Source organism: Balaenoptera physalus (genome assembly GCF_965194825.1).
Source record: "Balaenoptera physalus genome assembly, chromosome: 1".
Classification (NCBI taxonomy): domain Eukaryota; kingdom Metazoa; phylum Chordata; class Mammalia; order Artiodactyla; family Balaenopteridae; genus Balaenoptera; species Balaenoptera physalus.
The window spans coordinates 49,850,158-49,866,103 of NC_138882.1; the positions used below are offsets into that span (position 1 = coordinate 49,850,158).

Sequence of the window (15,946 nt, forward strand, 5' to 3'; positions counted from 1 at the left end):
GGTACCAAAATTATCCTCACATCACAGATAAGGACAATAAGGCACAGAGGTTAAGTTGTCCAGGTCCCACAGGTAGTAAGGGTGGGACCAGGATTCCTAACCACTGTTATACCACGTCTAGTAACAGAAATCACTGTTTCAAACAAGATCATCAGAACATCAATGCAGAAAACTTACAGGGAGGAACACCTTTGGCATAAATGTATTTTTGCTATTTAACATATATATATATGCATTTATAATACAAAACATGTATGTAATGTAGAATCAATCACCCAAAACATAAGGTGGTTTTGGGGAAGATGAGCACTGAGGCCGGGGGTAGGATGACTGCTGCAGTCTTGAATCAGCTCTGACATCCAGTTTGTTTCTGTATTTTGTTTTAGTTTCACAGTACTGAGAAAATCCTGAATCACACAGAAAAGTAATAGTGTGTTCACTTATATTGCTGTCTGTGAGCAAACAAGCTCAGGCCTGAATTTTTTAAAAAGACTAACACAGAACTACCAGCCTTCTCATAGCACATTTACACAAAGTTCAAACGAACACAGAGATGGCAAAGGGAGCTTTACTCCAAGGTCTGCACAAATAAGCCAGGGTGATCATGAGCAGTCTCCAAGTATGAAAATTTGGTCTCAAACACATTGATTACGTGTGGCTTTTTAAATTAGTTTTTTTTTTCATCATTTTCTACTTCCTCAATTCTAAGATACACCTTTCTTTGCAGACAAAGGTTTTAGAACTAAGAATATACGAATATGTAACATACAGAATGTAGTAGGGGTTCCCCCCCGAAATGCCATTATTAACTTTTTAGTAGATCTTATAATCAATGGTATGTATCTTGTATTCAAGGAAGTGTGACAGTTAAAATATATATTTTAACTATAAACAAAACGAAAAGACAAACCACGGAATGGGAGAAAATATTTGCAAATGATGCAACTGACAAGGGATTAATTTCCAAAACACACAAACAGCTTATAGACAACCCAGTCAAAAAATGGGTGGAAGACCTAAATAGACATTCTTTCAAAAAAGACATACAGATGGCCAACAGGCACGTGAAAAGATGCTCAACATCGATAATAATTAGAGAAATGCAAATCAAACCTACAGTGAAGTACCACCTCACACCAATCAGAATGGCCATCATCAAAAAGTCTACAAATAATAAATGCTGGAGAGGGTGTGGAGAAAAGGGAACCCTCCTACACTGTTGGTGGGAATGCAAACTGGTACAGCCACTATGGAGAACAGTATGGAGGTTCCTCAAAAAACTAAAAATAAAGTTACCATATGATCCAGCAATTCCACTCCAGGGCATATATCCAGAAAAGACAAAAACTCTAATTCGAAAAGATACATGAACCCCAGTGTTCATAGTAGCACTATTTAATAGTCAAGACATGGAAGCAACCTAAGTGTCCATCGACAGATGAATGAATAAAGAAGATGTGGTGCATATGTATATATATACAAAATGGAGTATTACTCAGCCAAAGAAAAGAATGAAATAATGCCATCTGCAGCAACATGGATGGAGCTAGAGATTATCATACTAAGTGAAGTAAGTCAGACAAGAAAGACAAATATATGATATCACTTACATGTGGAATCAAAAAAGAAAAATGATACAAATGAACTTACAAAACAGAAATAGACTCACAGACATAGAAAACAAACTTACAGTTACCAAAGGGAAAAGGGTGGGGTAAGGATAAATTAGGAATTTGGGATTAAGAGATACACAGTACCATATAGAAAACAGATAAACAACAAGGACCTACTGGATAGCACAGGGAACTATATTCAATATCTTCTAATAACCTATAATAGAAAAGAATCTGAAAAAGAATACATATATACATATATATATAACTGAATCACTTTGCTGTACACCTGAAACATTGTAAATCAACTATACTTCAATTATACAAAAAGTCAAAAAAAAGATATATTTTTAAAAAAACGCAGATGTAGAGAATGGACTTGAGGAAACTGGGAGGGGGAGGGGTAAGCTGGGATGAAGTGAGAGAGTGGCATAGACATATATACACTACCAAATGTAAAATCGATAGCTAGTGGGAAGCAGCCGCATAGCACAGGGAGATCAGCTCGGTGCTTTGTGACCACCTAGAGGGGTGGGATAGGGAGGGTGGGAGGGAGACGCAAGAGGGAGGGGCTATGGGGATATATGTATACATACAGCTGATTCACTTTGTTATAAAGCAGAAACTAACACACCATTGTAAAGCAATTATACTCCAATAAAGATGTTAAAAAACAATTTTTTGAGACAATTTTGTAAAGCCACCAAAGTGCTCCTAAGGGCAGAGGTGTCAGGATGGGAGAGGGAGAAGAGACCCTGCAGGCATGGGAGGGAGGTAGCCAGCAAAGTGCCCTCAGGAGGATGGAAATGCCACTGGTCCTGGTCCTCTTTCCTGAGAGCTCACTGTGTGTCAATCACTTTATATTAGACAAATTTTGATTAAAGTAGGACCTCGTAGAAACCCATGTAGTGGGGGAGATGGGCTTTCTGAAGGCTTTCTCTTTAGTATGCTCCCACTTCACCCTCCCCAGGCCCAGTCATTACAGCCACACGGAACTGTCGCTGTCACACTTCACTGTGGCCTCAGAATCACAAGGGAGCTTGTTAAAAATACAGATTCCTTCTTCCTAGCTCTGTAGCTGCCAGACCCAGGCAGAGCCCAGGAATCTGAAATTACATTAATTGCCCCCAGGCAATTCTACGACGGCCCACACTCTGAGGGGCACTGAAAGAAAGTCCTCAACAAATATTTTTCTAGTGAATGATAAATTGAGGGAAAAATGAATAGAGACCTTTTGGCTGCCTAGTGCCAGAGGCTGGCACTGTGCCATCCCGTCTGGCTGGGATTCCGTAAGGATTTGGCCTCCAGAGTGAGCCAGTGGAAAGCACCTGAAACAGCCATTGAGTCACCAACACACCACCCCCAGTTAATTTCTGCCCCTTAGTCCTAAGGCCTGGGGTTGCCTCAGAACAGAGAGATCATAGCCTAAGGCTGCGTGACACACCAGGCACCTGAGGCCTCTGGCCACGGATCAGAAATTAAACTGTGTATTAGAGTGGGCTAAAAGAAAGGCAAAGAGCCCTGAGCCAGCTTAATGGTTCTGCACAGACGAAAGATCTGGAGACTGGCCTGGTGCGTGCGTGGTGTGAAATTCAGGCACCTGATCAGGAGGCAAACTTTGCATATTTGGAATCAACCCTAAACACGATGACATCTCTGGTTTGACAAGTTACTAAGAAATCAAAATGGATATGAAAGAGTAGGAATAATTTCAGGGTAGAAGCAGCTATGGATGGGAAGGAGAAAGAAAGCAAACCACAGTTTTTTTTTTAATCCCACGGAGGGAGCCAGGGACTGGAAAACGTGGACCCTGGGCTCCGGCCCAGCGGGCAGGGAGCAGGAGAAAGGCATTGCAGGGTTTAGGGGGAGGACAAGTGATTCACATGGAGAACAGGCTGCCAAAGGCAGCAGCAGAAGCTACAAACATAAATGTTTTTATTTTTCCACCTGAAAAGCCGATATCTTTATTGGAGTATAATTGCTTTACAATGGTGTGTTAGTTTCTGCTGTATAACAAAGTGAATCAGCTATACATATACACATGTTCCCATATCTCTTCCCTCTTGCATCTCCCTCCCTCCCACCCTCCCTATCCCACCCCTCTAGGTGGTCACAAAGCAGAGCTGATCTCCCTGTCCTATGCAGCTGCTTCCCACTAGCTATCGATTTTACATTTGGTAGTGTATATATGTCCATGCCACTCTCTCACTTTGTCCCAGCTTACCCTTCCCCCTCCCCGTGTCCTCAAGTCCATTCTCTACGTCTGTGTCTTTATTCCTGTCCTGCCCCCAGGTTCTTCAGAACCATTTTTTTTTTTTTAGATTCCATATATCTGTGTTAGCATACGGGATTTGTTTTTCTCTTTCTGACTTATTTCACTCTGTAGGACAGACTCTAGGTCCATCCACCTCAATGTGTTTTTAAAAAGAGACACTCCGAGGAGGAAAACGGGATTACAGAGTACAATGCTAGTGAGGAAGGTGGGCGGGCCTGGTAGGTTTCAGTCCCCCAAAGTTTCCCCAGTCAGTGCTCTGAATTGGGCTGACGCAGGTCGAGGCGCCCAGGAGTGAAGTCTGGGAGGGCTCAGGAGGTGTGCCACACCTTCTGTCACAGCTTACTCTGCTCTCGGAGACACACACCCCTCACTCACTCACTCTCCCTCTACTGGGGGCAGTTCAAGCGCCAAATTAGAAACCAGAACAGCTGGTTTTAAAGCTCACTTCCTACTTCTTCTATGCAATGAGACAGGTTTCTCAAACTCATTCCACAGACTGAATTTGTCCAGGAGATTCCAGAGTAACATTTGAAAAAAGGCCTATAATCCATCTACTCCCTTTTCACAGTCTCCGCCCACCTCCCCACCTCTTTCTTCCCTACCCAGCTCAAATTCCACCTCTCTTGATTCTCATTTTATTGTGCTCCCCAGTTAGAACTACTCTGGTGAAAGCCAACTCTCCACCTACTTCCTTGCCCGAACCTCAGGGGCCAAATGTGACCACAGGAAAACACAACACATTCACTGGTCTCACTTTCACCCCAGCACCATTAACCCCGAGTGGGTCCTGAATGCTGCCCAGCGATCAGATCCCCACTGCACTTAGTCCCTCGCTCGCCTGGAAAACTATTCTCACCTTCCCTCAAACTTCCAGCATTTCCCTCCTCCCACCTTCTGCTGATGACCTGACTTTCTATTTCATCGAGACAATACAAGCAATAGGGGAATTTCTACATGCTTCCGTCACCGTGTCTACCCCCATCCCAGCCTCTGCAGCCTCCCTCCTAGGACTACGGATGAACCATGAAGCTGGGCTCCAAGCCTGGCCCTCCACCTGTGCTCTGATGGGCTAGGAGCCCACCTCCTCTCACCTGCTTTAGAAGGCTGCTCCACCAACTGTCCTCTCTCTCCAGCAGCAGTGATTTTTACCTTGAACGACTCATTCTCACCAAAAAGCAAATGGTATTTCTTCTACCTGCCCCACTCTCTCTGCTTCTCTTTCAACAAAACTCAACACAACGGTCTGTATGGCTGTCTCCAAACCTCTCTTAAACCTTCTCCAATCGGGTTTTCGCCCCTCCCACTTTCCCCTCCTGGCCTCTGATGATTAATTCTTAGCCCTTATCTCCCTTGACCCATCTCCAGGCAGCATTTGACTCAGCTGATCACTGCTACTTCCTCCTTCCTGAAGCACTCTCTTCCCTTGGCCTACAGGACACCATGCCCCCCTACTGCTCCTTCTCAGTCTTCTTGCTAACTCCTTAACTCACCCACATCTTAACACTGGAACTTAGCTCTGGAACCTCTTCTCTATAGTTAGATATTCCCTTCTTTGATGGTTTATCCAGTCTTTGGACTTTAAATACCATTCTACACACAGAAAACTCCCAAATTTATTATCTCCAGCCTAGGCTTCTACCCTGAATTCATTTACCCAACTCTCTCCTTACACCACCATATCAAATAAGCATCGCAAATTTTTCATTCATGTCCAAACTCAATTCTTTATCTTCCTCCCCATCTACTTCACCTCTCAGCCTTCATGGGAAAGGGGCAGACTGACTTCCGGTATCCACTTATCAATCCCTTTATGTATTAGACAAGTCACAGGTGAACAGACACTGGTATCAGATTCCAGGTGTCATCTGTATTACAGAGACCCAGACAACAGCAAGGACACAGGAACAGGCTCGTGCAGACAGGGATGTGGGGGAAAAAACCGCCTATTCCAGAGCATGACTGATCGGTTACAGGAGTCTACAAATTTTACCAACTAGACACCTTATCCTAGGTCAGCTGGTACACCTTATCACTCCGACACCGTAAGATGTTGGTAGGTTCCTGGCCCCTATCTGTCAAGTGAGCTCTGAGTATGTTCTGTTCCCAGAGCGTGTGGAGGAGGTGGTGATGAAAACTAAAGCAGAGATGAGTAGACGACATTCCCTAGTCGCATGGAACTCAGCACCGAACACGTTCTCTGCAGATACTATAAAATCAGAGAAACTTCAGGAAGCTGGAGATGGCAGTTTTCCACCAACCCTCGGATATGGCATTATTCTCTCAACATATATAAGCAAAACAGCAACGAGGCAAAAAGTGAATTCTCTGTTAACCATTTAGCAAATATTAACTATGTGTAGCTGGGAGAAGGCAACTTAAAGGAGCGTCATAGGCACTGTCACAGACCAAAGGACTTCTGAGAGTGAGGGAGACTCTCAGAAAGCAACAGACCACAGGTTGCCTCTTCTTGCCAAAAGCCAGGAAAGAGTATAAAAATCTTCCCCACAGCAGCACAGAGCACCGAGGCAGTCATAACAGATACAGCTGGCGTACCTGCAAAGCCGAAGAACAGCACGCCTCCAAGAAATGTCCGCATCTGCGTGAGTTATCAGCACCAGGTGAGAAGAGAAATAGCTTGATGAAAAATACAGATGCAATGTAGAAATACAGATCAAAACTACTGGACTTGAAGAGCACAGATTGGAGGAACTGCAGACAGCGATTGGGAACCCCTGCAATCTGTATATTATATTCTTGGTACCACAAACAGCAGAGAACATAAAACCAGAACGACAACAGGGAAATCAGACTCAGACCAGAATCGGGAGAAAGCCAGATCTGAGAGCCACATCTCACCCAGGTGGAGAAGGTTAGAAGTTAATAACGGAGCCACGGTAACATCTGCGGAGTGAACAGCACTGAGGGAGAAGGTGCTGTCCTGGAGAAGCAACACCTATCCAGGTTAGGAGCAATGAAAGGAATTAAACTAGTAAGAAGAGGGGAGAGTCTGCAAATGGAGGAGACCTTTGGAGAGACAGTCAAAACAGGAAGAAGCAGCCAGCAGAACCGTAGACTGCTTTGCATCTTTCTACCACAAGAGGGAGGGAAGCCAAGAATACAGTTGGAGTGTGACCAAGCCGAGTCGAAATTCTGGGAGAGACTAAATTGAGCACAGCACGCAGGACTCCAGGTTGCCCTGACGATGGGAACTCTCCCCCACCCTTACAATCATGCATGCTCATGAGAAAAGCTACATGCAAATGAAGTCAACGGTAATCAATGGCAGAGCCATACAAGGTCACAGGAGGCATTTAGGAAGGGTCTGTGCAGCAGAAAAGGGATGCAAACACCAAGGAAGCATTTAAGTTACACAGAAAAAGGTTAAACTGAGTCCACATGTTTGAGAGAGCTTCTGCGTACAGCATAAACCGGAAGGTTCTCCTAATGGTTTGGTTATAACTGGCGCCAATAAATCTTACGTATTTGTTGTAACCACTGAATAGAAGAGGCATTGGAAAGGGAAATAGGGACTCCCTTTTCTTTGTGGTCTTTGTGAAGAAATACAGCGGCTGGGTGAATTGGGCCTTCCAGGAATAGAGGTAGAAAGGGAAATCAACACAGTTATATCTGCGTCTTATTAGCAGTGGTAATGATAAAAGGCACAGTGGGTAATTTTTCTCTATGTAGAAACATACATATATACATGCATCTATTTAGAGTACTCAGGTGACTAGTTGTTCATAGTTAATTCAGTGGTGTGTAACCAGTTCTAATATATATGTAAAGTTTTGTCATTACAAAATCTTAAGTTAAAATTAAGAGAAGAAAAATAAATACTCAGGTATCGTTGACATGGGCTTTCAGAATCTGCACGTTTTCAACCAAGATCCTAGGCATCTCTAATCGCATACTTTAAACGGGCATAAGCGGGAGAGGGGTGGTAGGTGAATTAGTCTGTGCTATTTACTTAAAAAAAATTTTTTTTAATTTATTTATTTTTGGCTGTGTTGGGTCTTCGTTGCTGCGTGCAGGCTTGCTCTAGTTGTGGTGAGCAGGGGCTACTCTTCGTTGAGGTGCGCAGGCTTCTCATTGCAGTGGCTTCTCTTGTTGTGTCTTGTTCTCTTGTTGTGGAGCATGAGCTCTAGGTGCGCGGGCTTCAGTAGTTGCAGCACACGGGCTCAGTAGTTGTGGCACACAGGCTCAGTAGTTGTGGCTCACGGGCTCTAGAGCGCAGGCTCAGTAGTTGTGGCGCATGGGCTTAGTTGCTCTGCAGCATGTGGGATCTTCCCAGACCAGAGCTCGAACCCATGTCCCCTGCATTGGCTGGCAGATTCTTAACCACTGCGCCACCAGGGAAGCCCAGTCTGTACTATTTAAATTGTTGTTTTCCCCCATCCTGGATCCTCTTTCCTTTCCAAGCTAAATGGTTGAATCTGGGTAAATTAAAAGTGTTTAAAACAAGATAACAGGTCCAAAACAGAGTCACTTATGCTAAGCCCCATGTCACCAATCCAAAACTTCATTTCAGTGTCAGCCTCTCCCACAAATGGGCTCTTAAACTAGTCAATCTGGTATCACCTGTTCAGCACTAGTGATCAGGTGAGTCATCTGCACCAGCATCTTCCTGATAAAACCCTGCCACACCCCAAAGGAAAGTGACCTTGCCACAACTAATCCACTTTTTACTAACTTCCTGGTCCAGCGCCCTTCTGCCTATAAAAGTCTTTCATTTTTTGTACAGCTCCTCAGAGCTCCTCTCCAGCTGCTAGATGGGATGCTGCCCAATTCATGAATGGTTGAATAAAATCAATAACATCTTTGAAATTGACTCAGTTGAATTTTGGTTTCTTTAACAAAAGCTTGTATGATGTGACTCCACCATATATTGCAAGCCCTACGCCCACCAGACTGAAGAGTCTACAGCTCTGAACCTTCCTCCAGTAGCAGAAAATCCTAACTCCAGGATGTGCATCCAGCTCCTGCAAGAGAGCTCTGCCTGGGCCATGCTTTACACCCCAGTTTCCTGCTCAAAGGAAGCCCAGACTTTGATGGCTCCTTCTCTTCCTAAGGAGCCAGACTTTGTCCTTGTTCCACTGGCTGAAAATTGGATGCCTTTTTCATCCAACTTCTCCTGAATCAAGGGGTAGTTATCCATCTAACTACGACCATCACCTCTGCCTGTGGACTCCTGGCTCCATGCCCTCCCCCTAGATCCAACGCTTTGGAAAGTGATGTCATTTCAAAGTGGGCATGAGCTCATTCTGCCCCATAAGCAGCCACTTTTTGGAAACCAGCCACTTTTCAGAAACCAGCCCAACAGCTCAATGAGTTCCCTCAAGCCTGGATCCAGCCACAGGGGTAGCAGGAGGCCTTCAGTAAACTGAAGTTCAATGACTGATGTCATTGTCAGAGGTACTGTGAGTCTGTGGCCCTGGGAGCCCATGCAATCAAAGGTTTCAGAGGATCTGCAGCTTGACCTCTTCTCCCTGCTTCCTCGGTAGAGCACACCTAGAGAGGAGAGCAAGTTCACTGTCTCTGTGTGACCTCCATACCTATGTTGGATAGATAACCTGAGAGAGACTGGAATTTGAAGAGAGCACCAGGAGAGCAGGGATCATGGCGCTTTTTTTCTCCCTCTGTTTCCCCAGTGCCTAGCACACTGCTTGACACATCACAGATGCTCACTAATATATGTTGAAAGAATGGATGAATGAATGAACAAAGGAACTAATGTAAGTGATGAGTGATTCCTGTTTATCTCAGTACCTTCTGAGCCTTGGCTCCGGAGGACCAACAGATCTCGCCTTTATCTTCAAATGCAACACTTCTCCCTTCAGGCTTTCAGTGCATTTATCACATCACTTAGGTGAGTCTACACATATAATTGAAATACATCCCTCCCAAAGCCCCACAAATGACACCAGCCGCTGTGGGGTCAGTGCTGTCATTTCCAGAGGCGCTTGGTTAATCTGAGTGACACGGCTTCAAGACAACCTTCACATCTCAAATGAGGAGCGACTGGACTCATCAACCTTGCGTCCCTTCCCTCCTTCCTGCCACCCCACAACTGGTGAGAATCCCAGAGTGTCCTCAAGGGTTTTCTAGGTCACACATAACCCCTGGGCTTTCTGGGCATATGCTGGTCCTTGGGACTTCTTCACTGCCCTGTAGAGCTTCGGCATAATAGCCTGTGGCTCTTTTCTGCAAAGCTCTACCTGCCTGGGAGCTTGGGAATGGGTCCAGGTCAGTGATGGACATTTACTAGGTACCTACTCGTACAGGCTTTATGCAGACCCTGGCTCTTCCTCCATGGCAATCTGGTTGAGTCTCTCCTGAGACAGCATTTCCTTTCCTTCCAGTATAGATTATGTCCAGAAGTCCTTCTAAAGGGGGCTTTTTGTAAGCCACCCCATGTTCCACCCATTATTTATACAGACGGAATCAGGTTAGAAGGAAAGGTAAAGGTAGACTATGGGAGGGCAAGTAAGATGGATGATTGCTCCAAAGGGATCTGCCTTGGGGTGGGCTGGCTGTATGCATAGGAGGGTACAGACCTTTATGAGCACCTGTTTACAAAGACAATTTGCCCAAATTGCTTTGCCCCGCTAGGCCTCCTATGCATCAAAGCACACACCTCCCCACCCTTTCATTTTAGAACTTAGACTCTGCACCATGCCTTTCATAACTTGTTGAGATCAGACTCTGGGAGGTGGAAGACACTTCAGTGGTCACCCTAACGTCCCACACAGACAGTTAGATAGCCTTGTCTTGTACACCAACTCAGAACTTTCCCAACATGCCTGATCACATGAATCACCAGGGGCACGTGTAAAAAATGTAGCTCAGCTCACCAACTATTCAAAGCCACATGAAATCAAAATCTCCAAGGGCCTGTGAATCAGAATTTTCAACAAGCATCCCTAGTGAGTCTTACAATTAAGCATGTTACTTACGTGCATGTAATGCAATGGTTCTTGAGGGTAGCTACATATTAGAATCAGCTAGGAAGCTTTACAAAAAAAATCAATGACAGTTCTTTACCCCTAGCTATTCCTACTTAACTTGTCTGGAGTAGAGCCCAGGCGGTGTAAATTTTTAAAGCCCCCTTCCAGCTGATTCTAATGTGTGGCCAGGGGTGGGAACTACTGGAATACCTTCCCGGACCAGTGGTAAGCTCTTTGAAGACAGCAACCAACAAATCTATACCTCTTGGTGCCCCTCACTGAATCCCACCACCATGTCGAACCAGTAGCAGAACACAACGGCTGAGTTGATCTGATTTAACTAGCAGTTCACCCATCAAAATGGCATGTAATTTCCTAACTATATTAAGAAGCTGTGTACTTAGCAAGAGGCCAAAAAACAGAGGCCAATAAACTACTAAGTATAGATTATGTCCAGAAGTCCTTCTAAAGGGGGCTTTTTGTATGCCACCCTGTGTTCCAGCCATTATTTATACAGACGGAATCAGGTTAGAAGGAAAGGTAAAGGTAGCCTGTGGGAGGGCAACCATGATTGAGTCTACACACAAACACACACACACACACACACACACACACACACACACACACACACACACACACATCCCCAGCCCTCCCTTTTCTCAGACTAACCAGCCCAAACCATGCCAGAAGCCCCATTCCATGATCCTTCCCTCCTGCTCCGGCCCCTCGCCAGCTCTACTCACATTGTACAGCACGGTGGTCCACCCTTCCATGGTGATACACTGGAAGACAGTCAGCACAGCAAAAAGGATGTTATCAAACTGGGTGATCCCATCATTGGGGCCGATCCAGTCCCGGCATTCATAACCAGCTGGGCAGCCCTGCACACCACATGGGTGAGGGGGGTCAAATCCTTCTAGAATACCTGCAGACACATTTGGAGGGTGGGGGATAAACCACATGATGCTTAGCATGAGCTGGAAATGATCCCAGGAGGCCACAAGCATGCAATTCTATTTCCCACAGAAAGGTTTGTCCTTCTTTGTCTCTGGCTCCTACCCTTCTCTGGCATCTCTACACCTCACAGCTCACATACCATGTGTTCAACCCAATGTTTCCCAACCTCCTGTGAAAATGAAGCCTGCTCCACATGCCCCCCCCCCACTCTTTCCTCAGGTCACATCTTCTACCTTCTCCTGAGTCCCACGGGAATTTACAGCACTGGGTCACCCAGAAAGGTCTGAGCTGAAAGAATCTTACAGATTTTCTAACTTTAGACTCCAGGATAGACCCTGAGTTCTTTCTGGGTTCCTTGGGAACAATTATAAACTACAGTCCTTTCCGTGGATCTTAACTCCTTGTTTTTATGGCCTAAATTCCTCATCTTAAATAAGACAAAAATAAAAAATAAAAATCCAACGTGGAAGGTGTCCTTTGAAGATTCTTTTCATAAAAACATGGTACCTAATTGGGCTCCTTCAACCTCTCCCCTGCTCCCTTTCCTCCTAAAGCACTCTACTGAACTTGAAAAGAACAAAGAAGATACAGGGAGACAAGAATGCCAGATCTGTGTACCCTACTAATCTCCCAAGCACCCCTGCCAAGTCATGCTCAGAACTCCCTCAGTTCTTCCACACTATGTGTGGGTCACAGCAGAGAGGGGGAAGGTCATGAGCTCGAGCATGGACGGAAAATGTCTGCAAGATCTGGAGGGCCCCAGATCTGACTCTGGACTCCTGGTCTCTCTGGCTGTGGGCCAAAGAGGCCATATACAAAGGGTAATTCTTCAGGCAGAAGGTTTTTGACATGCATTCTGATAGCCTCCTACCAAGGGATGGGGCAGCTGAGACCTTCTATTGAAATAAACTATAAACCTAAGAGGTTATTCGCTTTGCGATATCAATGCACAATGGGTATCTTTAGGCTGGTTGTGCCTCATAAAGCTGCTGACTAGGAAGTCTCCGATTCTAATCCTAGGGTTGGGATAGGACATACTTTTCCAACCAGCCTCCAAATGCCCTGAAATTACCTCAATGACCAGAGGAGAGAGGAAGGAAGAAGCAGAAGTCAGAAAATAGTGACCCTACCTGAATTGTTCATGAAGCAAGCTCGGTGCAACTTCCCACTGTAGAACTCCAAGCCAATGATAGCAAACATCAGGATGGCAAAGAAGAGCAGAAGACCAATCTGCAGAAGAGGCACCATGGCCTTCATGATGGACTTCAACACAATCTGCAAGCCTAGAAGGAAAGAAAGAGAATGATAAATGGAACCCTCGCTTAGCACCACCTGATACGGCAGGCTGACTTCTTCCTGGGAGAAGAGGGGCAAGTCTTTGAGGGAAAAGAACCATTGATCCTGAGATGATAAAGCAATTCACAAAGGGATAACCAGGATAAGTCAAGCCAAAGACTGCCATCACCCCCTCCCCTAGGGATCAATCCCTACCTCTTCTTCACCATTCCCTGATCATTTACATGCCTATCACCCTTCCCTTATTCATTGCACCCATGCTGTCTTCTGGATTCCTCTTATAGATGAAACTTATTAGAATACGCTTCTTTCCTAAAGGGAATTAACCCCAGCCCTGCTAGGCTATAAATCTGTAAGAACAAGGACAAAGTTCATCTTCCCCACAACTCTATCTCAGAGACAGCTCTCCCACCCACTGTTGGGGAAGCAGGATTAGTACAACCACTGTTCATAGAACACCATATCCTTTGACCCAGAATTGTCCTTCTAGGATTCTAGCCTAAGAAAATAATCAGAGATTTGAATAATATTTAAGTAAAAAGATGTTTGTTGCAGCACTATTTCTAGTTAGAAAAAGAAAACTGGAAGTAACCTAAATGAATAGCAGCGTAGAAATGACTACCCAAGTCAGGGACCGTATAAGACAGACTATAATACAGATTTAAAAATCATATTTCTGAAGAATTTTTAATGTCAGGAAAATCAAATGCTTATGACGGGATCCAATACCAAAAATACAGCATGATCCCAATCACATTAAAATGCACAGGAAAAAATGAATGAAAAAAATATGCTAAAATGTTAACAAAAGTTATTTCTGAGTGATAGGATAATGGGTACTCTTCATTTTCATTTTGTATTGTTTCCTTTACTTTCCAAATTTTTTACAAAGATCTTTCATTATCTTTTAAATATGAAAAAAATCTGCTAAATTTTAAAGTGGAAGGTGATGCCAGATTGCTGCAGGTCCTCTATTTATTACTGCAGGGGCTTCCTCTCAGGAGAAATTATTTCTTGTTTATCCCTAATTCTCTTCGACCCTGGATCTGGTTGAGGACACATCAGTAAAGCTATCAGCAGAGGAGAAAGAAGAAAGGTGCTCACTAGGTATCCCTGACACGAGCTTCAGGGGCCTTAGGACACGCACAGCCCGGAGCGTCCTCAGGTCCACATGTGTGTTGAAGTGGGTTCCCGCAGTGGCCAGGATGCTGCAGATGGAGACACAGAAGGTCAAGGTTACCACAGTCTGCCTTTCTCCCCCTGTTCCATGGGGGAAGCTGGGTTAAAGAAGAATCATCAGCCTGGAAAGCACACAGAGCTGATGCCAGCTGCGTGTGGGCGCACCTGAGCTTGGGTGAATCACCAGTGATTCCGAGTGGAATTAAATTTAGCCGCATCTGGGTTTCACTTCGAAAAGGAGGAAAACTGATCATCACATTGGAATCCTAGCTCCAAATCATTAGTAAAACACAAGGTTCCCAGCATCTGTCTCATTCCTGCCCCGAAACCGTGTCCCCTACCCTCCTCTCTGCCCCTTGCCAATTTCCTTCCCCTCTTTCCAACCTACCAAGGGCCTCACATATTTTATTTTAAAATTTTCTTAGATTCCCCTGTCTCCTATCGCCTTCAGGAAATTTCTCTGGATTAACTGCAGTAATGGAGTAACTCACTCTTCTTTACCTTGACGCTTAGAATTTTTACCAAACAAAATCAATCACTCTGATGCTTATACTTAGGGAATAACGTCACTGGTCCCCATGCAGTATTTTTGTAATTGCCCCCAAATCACTGTGTGACCTGGATTTGGTTTCTTTGTTTCCACTTTTCTACTTCCAAAGCCATATCCAGGAACACACACACACACAACAAAAATCCGTAACAATCCTATTAGATTGTGTACACCAAGTACCTTGTCTTGAGGAGACAATTTATTTCATATAATCCCATGACACTGCAGGTACTTTGGAGAAACAAAGACACTTAAGTATTTATGACAGGTACAGCAGAAGACTAAGAGTCAGAAGAACTGGGTTTCAGTCCTGACTCATGCACTTGTGAACTGGGTGCCTTGAGGCCAGTCAACCTCTATGAGCCACACTACCCTCATCTGCAAACTGGGGGAGTACCATGGCCTAGTTACAAAAATAAAACGACATGGTATTGAATGTTATGAGTGTTCTGTAAACTATAACGTGCAAAACAGACATTATAGCTAACACAAATGTTAATAATATTGCCTTTACAACTTTGTCTAATTTTAGTCTTCTTTCTGTAGGGTAGTGCTTTTTCTTCCTTACAACTTCCAGGACAATTTCAGCTATGTGGAACTATTGGGGAATGACTCATTCAGAAAACTGAGTTTTCTATATGGTCAAAGGGTGGCAAGAATGATTTATTTCACTTAATTATTTTAAGGGGCTTTGGAGGACTGGGGAGAGGTTGGTTCAGCTGAGGGTAAAAAGGGCCTGGACACATCTCGTGGCTGGCCACGCAAGGCCCCTGCACCGTATTTTTGCTTCTCTCTTTGACGTTAGGTTTACTTTTCTTCTCTTTCCCATGTCATCAACCCTGTTTCTCTGACATTGGACATTCAAGATACCTTGAAGTCCCTTTAATACGTGAATAAAAGGTTTACGCTCTATTATCTCTAGAAAGCAGATATGGGATCAACAGAGACAAATTACACAGATCCAGATTATAATCACGAGCAGTAACTTTGATACAAGCAGTGCTGGCCAACAGCCAAGTGGGCTGCTTTATGTGGTAGTGACTTCCCGACATTCGAAGTATTCAAGGACAGAGAGAAGAACTCTCTTTTACGAAGGTAAGAGGGTTCCAACATTGGGTTGAAGGTTATTTAA

General features: G+C 44.5%; 1 protein-coding gene across 1 annotated transcript in view; it reads right to left on the reverse strand.

Moving 5' to 3' along the window:
* Positions 1-15,946, reverse strand: part of CACNA1E (calcium voltage-gated channel subunit alpha1 E) — a 560,326-nt gene that overhangs the window by 207,921 nt on the left and 336,459 nt on the right. Inside the window, exons 8-10 of the mRNA XM_082473793.1 lie at positions 14,190-14,293; positions 12,920-13,072; positions 11,576-11,757 (exon numbers count right to left, since the gene is read on the reverse strand). Of these exons, the coding sequence (XP_082329919.1) occupies positions 11,576-11,757; positions 12,920-13,072; positions 14,190-14,293 (439 nt within the window). The remainder of the gene's footprint in view (positions 1-11,575; positions 11,758-12,919; positions 13,073-14,189; positions 14,294-15,946) is intronic.